Source organism: Brachyistius frenatus, unplaced genomic scaffold (assembly GCF_029030835.1).
Source record: "Brachyistius frenatus isolate BFR_SWC_R1_liver_20210118 unplaced genomic scaffold, ASM2903083v1 Contig_16, whole genome shotgun sequence".
Classification (NCBI taxonomy): domain Eukaryota; kingdom Metazoa; phylum Chordata; class Actinopteri; family Embiotocidae; genus Brachyistius; species Brachyistius frenatus.
In genome coordinates this window covers 3,444,946-3,450,209 of record NW_027210615.1, presented here as the reverse complement: position 1 = coordinate 3,450,209, position 5,264 = coordinate 3,444,946, and the positions used below count along the sequence as shown (strand labels likewise).

The 5,264-nt window shown below is 47.9% G+C and overlaps 1 protein-coding gene across 1 annotated transcript; it reads right to left on the bottom strand.

Moving 5' to 3' along the window:
• ubiad1 (UbiA prenyltransferase domain containing 1) lies at positions 1–5,081 on the bottom strand. Its single transcript, XM_069694025.1, has 3 exons — positions 4,907–5,081; positions 2,538–3,160; positions 1–949 (listed from the first exon to the last, which is right to left on the bottom strand). Exons 2-3 carry the CDS (start codon positions 3,100–3,102, stop codon positions 462–464), a joined length of 1,053 nt encoding a protein of 350 aa, XP_069550126.1. The 5' UTR covers positions 3,103–3,160; positions 4,907–5,081; the 3' UTR covers positions 1–461.
• Positions 5,082–5,264: the final 183 nt, after the last annotated feature.

The window sequence follows — 5,264 nt, the reverse complement described above, 5'->3', positions numbered from 1 at the left end:
TCAGCGTTAGTGAGTTTTATTACAATCCAATGAAATACTATTTGGCTGTAAAATCACAATAAACAAATGAACATTATGTACTGTACAGAAAGTACAATGTTGAGAAAAATGGTTCATTGATGGTTTTATGTACGTGTTAGATCTTGAAAGACTACAAATATGGCAACTGAAAGAGATCGTCTGTCCTTGAAATGATGAGAATGTTGCCTGCCTCCAGAAAATGACACCAACACTTCTTATTTTTACCAACACATTATAGCAGGCTTAATTTGGGAAAAAAAAAAACCAAAAAAAATACCCATTATGTCTTCAGCGTCACAGAGGAGGACCTAAACTAAATCTCTGCTCAACATATAAATTAAACAATAAATTAAAGCCAGTAAAAAGCTTCATCCAAATACAAAGAAGTACATATACTAGTCGGTATTAAAAGAAGCAAGTTAGAAATGAGAGTAAATGAATCACAGTAACGGCAAGCTTCCCGGAGGCGCCAGGATGATCCCGAACACGTAGAAAAGTCCCATGAGGAGGTTGAGCTTGGCCGTTTTCTGGGGGATCTTGGCGTAGTACCGGCTCCGGAACTGCTTCTCCAGCGGGAAGGCCATGGGCAGCGTGAGCAGAGGCAGCGCCATGCTGATGGTGTAGCGGGTGGCGAGGATGCAGAAGAGCACGTAGGGGACGAAGAGCAGGAGGTTGTAGAGGACGTAGGACAGCGTGGGGCCTACGAGGATGGCCAGGGTGACGATGCCCGCTTGCTTGTCCGAGTCCATGTCTCTGGTGTTGTTGCTGTGGAGGATGGCTTCTGTGTTGAGGGCCAGCGGGACGGCGTACACCAGCGGCAGCACCGACAGGTAGCCGACCTGCACGGCGTGGGCAAACATGACTGCCAGAGGGCCGAAGGTAATGAGGATAACTACGTCTCCCAGGGCCACGTACTTAAGGCCTATACCTGGAGAAAAAGAAGAAGAAGCCACGTTTAACCTCGAGATTATTACAACACCTGTTTTTACTGTTTAGTTCAAACTCTGCAGTGTCACGGGTGCAAAACACAGTTTAATTGATGGCAAGAATAAAATCTTGTGTTCTACTGAGCGTCACAGGAAAACTCTGGTGCCTGTGCAGAGTGTACACGTCTTAAAGGAGCATTCATATAAAGTTTGAAGTCTCAAAAACGTTTGACTAATAAACAATGGTTAAAATCACTGCATCCCACACTTCCCATGATGCAACTACTAATATCAGCTTATCATCGGACACCCCCCCCGGCCTGGTAAACACAGTCCTTCAAGCTCCACACTTCCTGGTTGGGACAGACTTTCTGTTGTATATGTTTAGTCTTACAGCTCATGCTGAGATAACAACACAGATGAAATCATCCGCATTATTTTCACACATTTGACAAAACGTGTGTGGAGCCACAGATGACACCTATTTTTACAGGCTTAGTAGGACTAACAATGATGAGCAAATTGTTCTTTTGGTTTAGGATGCACCATAACATCGGTACATAATCTTATTGGCTGATAAAAGGTTTTAAAAATGAAATATCGGCCCAAAAAGATCATTTCTGCATATATGACGGGCAGATAAAGCCATGCTTTAATTATGTCTAAGTGCTCAAAGCTTGACGGCGTGTTGACCGCCATGTTGAATAGGTGTTCCTATTTTGCCCAGTCAATGTGTACGTTTTTAAAGCAGTGTAGGTTTTGTCTGCCAGTATTACAAGAGAGGACATATTCATGTTAATTCCACTTCAGGAGAGACTCGATGTTCTCAGCATTTAGGTGGAAAATATATGTGCATGTATTAGTAAATACCAGCATATCAGATAGAGAAAAATAACGCATCACTGCTTTTTGTGCGCGAGTGATGATGGAGTTCACTCTTTAATGAAAATATATTTTTTCAATATCAGGAAATTACTTCTATAAAACTAAAACAATAAAAGAAAAGAGCAGCCAGTCGTTAAAACAAACTGGATGATTCCCCCCGTTTTCATCAGTGATATTCTGACGGAAAGTGTGCATTTCACTTCATGAAGTAATGTGACACGTCAGTGTCAAAACAATTCAGCCTTAAAGGGCCAGTTTACTCAAAAACCCAAGAAACAGGTGACTGTAGGGAGCGGATGTTTCTGTGAGAAGGTTTTCAGATATCCGTCTCTGCTGAGAGCTAAAAAAAAAAGGAAATTTTTCAGTGCCGAAAGTCACAAAGACGTTTCAGAAGAAAATATCTGACGACCTGAAATCAAAGTTATTTGCATTGCTGCAAACCACAAATGGTGAGCGAGACGTGTTGTGTTGTGTTGTGTTTAAAGTGAATGGATTGTTGCTCACTGCTCGTTGTTGGATTATTTATTTTTTTGCCCTTTGATGAAAGATGAACATGATGGTAAACATTCGTAAACTCTGCCCGCTTTCCTGGCACCGTCCCACCAAACAAGAACGTTGAAACGCAAGACGCGTGTGCTTTTAGTGATAAGGCCGATAAACAGAGAGGCAGCACTTCCGAGAGATTCACGTTAACATTTTACTCACCTCCGGTGTATAAAAAAGAGCTGGACAGTCCCCCAAAGTAAATCAGGGCCAGGTGCTCCAGTCTCAGTGTCGACAGGAAGTAGAGCAGAGTGGCACACAAGCACCCCAGAGAATATAACAAAGCGCCAAACATAACGACATCCTGCGGCGCCAAGATTTCATCCACAAGAGTCCTGTCGTCACTCTTCTTGTGGTCAATCCCTTTGGAGAAGTCATAGTAGGTGTTTACGAGGTTCCCCGCGCCGTGGACCACGAGGACGGCCACCGCGCACACCATCAGGATCACCAAGTCCACCGAGCCCTCCAGTTTGTACGCCAAGGCGCTGCCGAGGGCGACGGGCGTCAGCGAGGCGCTGAAGCTCCACGGCCTCAGCGCCAGCACGTAGGCCGCGCACTTGTGCCGGACGTCCGAGGCGACGCGGGCCATCCTCGACGTGCGGTTGGCGGCCGCCGGGTGATTCGGCAACAAGTCGCTCAAGCTGGTCTGCCACTGTTGGCCGTTGTGGCCATTGGATCCAGCCAGCACAAATGTTTCAGCCCTGCTATGTTTCTGCTCTCTGGCCATTCTTCTGCTTCTTCGTCTGTAACACGAGCGACGTTCCCAAATGTGTAGTCTGGTGTTCCTGCGGGAATAAAAACACATCGGCGCAGTTACACGGCGAGATTAGTTTATTCCATGTTCTAATATATCTGTTGACATGAAGTTATTTGTAGCCAATGATCGACAACATGGTGTGTGCGGTCCCTCGGTGATCTTCCCATCCGCCCTGTTGTTACCGTGTCTGAACTGTGATGGATCTATAGGACACCTGTCAATCAAATGCAAAGCAAACATCCCCGTTACCCAGAACAGGTGGAAAAACGTGGTCTATTATTCACATAAAAATATACTATACTACAGAAATGACCTAATCCCATAATATTTTCACATATTGTATGAATTTGGGGCTGGATCCTGCTATGTTCATTATTTTTGCAAACTACTTAGTTTTAAGGATGAATCTGACAAATACAGTTGCTGCATACTGAACCTGAGTTTCTGTCAACTCTGCTGAGACACTTTAAATCCAGTGAGGTGGTTTTGATGCTCAGCAGATTGTCTTACTCTTTATTTTGGTCAATACACGTCACATTTCACCTGTTTAATACCAGACACATTCACCTGTTGATGAAGCGACCGACCGACCTCCCTCCCTACCTCCCTACGTCCCTACCTATCTACCTCTCTACCTACCTACCTCCCTCCCTCCCTCCTTACCTGCTTCTCTCCCTCCCTACCTCTCTACCTCCCTCCCTAACTACCTCACTACCTCCCTCCCTATCTACCTCTCTACCTACCTCCCTTCCTCCCTCCTTACCTCCCTCCCTCTCTACCTCCCTCCCTCCCTACCTACCTCTCTACCTCCCTCCCTCCCTCCCTCCTTACCTACCTCTCTACCTCCCTCTCTCCCTACCTATCTACTTCCCTCCCTCCCCACCTCCCTCCCTCTCTACCTCCCTCCCTCTCTACCTTCCTCCCTCCCTCTCTACCTCCCTCCCTCCCTACCTATCTACCTCTCTACCGACCTCCCTCCCTCCCTCCTTACCTCCTTCCCTCCCTCCCTCTCTACCTCCCTCTCTACCTCCTTCCCTCCCTACATCCCTCCCTCCCTCTCTACCTACCTCCCTCCCTCTCTACTTCCCTACCTACCTATCCACCTCCCTCCCTCCCTCCCTCCCTCTCTCCCTCCCTCCCTCTCTACTTCCCTCCCTCTCTACCTCCCTCCCTACCTCCCTCTCTTCCTCCCTACATCCCTTCCTCCCTCTCTACCTCCCTCCCTCCCTCCCCACCTCCCTCACTTCCTCTCTACCTCCCTCCCTACCTATCTACTCCCTCCCTTCCTCTCTACCTCCCTCCCTACCTCTCTACCTCCCTTCCTCTCTACCTCCCTCCCTCCCTCTCTTCCTCCCTACATCCCTACCTCCCTCCCTCCCTCTCTACCTCCCTACCTATCTACCTCCCTACCTATCTACCTCCCTACCTATCTACCTCCCTCCCTCTCTTCCTCCCTCCCTCCCTCTCTTCCTCCCTCTCTACCTCCCTCCCTACCTCTCTACCTCCCTCCCTCTCTCTCTTCCTCCCTACATCCCTACCTCCCTCCCCACCCCATTTCCTCCCTCTCTACCTCCCTCCCTTCTTCCCTCCCTCCCTCCCTCTCTACCTCCCTACCTATCTACCTCCCTCCCTACCTCTCTCCCTCCCTACCTCCCTCCCTCCCTCCCTACCAAACAGCTTCAGGCTCACGACCGGGATTATGGGATTAAAGCTAGCCGGCTAGCCGCCGAGCTACCGCTCCTGTGACAGTCAAATGTCCGGCAGCAGCTCTTACCTGCTATCTCTTCGATCCGCGCCACGAACCGGGCTCCTCGCCGCTAAAAAACATTATTTCTGTGTATGCCGAGTCTGGTGCGGTGACGGGAAGTCGGACAGTTTACGTGTCAACTTCGAGGGTATTTGACTGGTCGGCCACTGTAAAACCTGCTGCCCCTGACGGCCGCCATTTTATCCGCCAGAAGTGCAACGTCGCACGCAGGTCGAAGAACACGCGTCGCGTCTAAATGGTTCCGCTATATATTCATTACTGCAAATCATTCCTAAAAAAAAAAAAAAGTTATAATAAATAAACAAACAGATAAGGCTCAAAGTAAAATGTTTTATTTATTTATAATATTCTATGTATATAGCCT

What these genes read in the sequence shown, in the direction of transcription:
- ubiad1 (XM_069694025.1), bottom strand. Translation starts at nt 3,102, where the DNA reads ATGGCCAGAGAGCAGAAACATAGCAGGGCTGAAACATTTGTGCTGGCT. An exon ending in CTCTTTTTTATACACCGGAG is followed by an intron (nt 950 to 2,537) that starts GTGAGTAAAATG and finishes CTTTTTCTCCAG; the next exon opens with GTATAGGCCTTAAGTACGTG.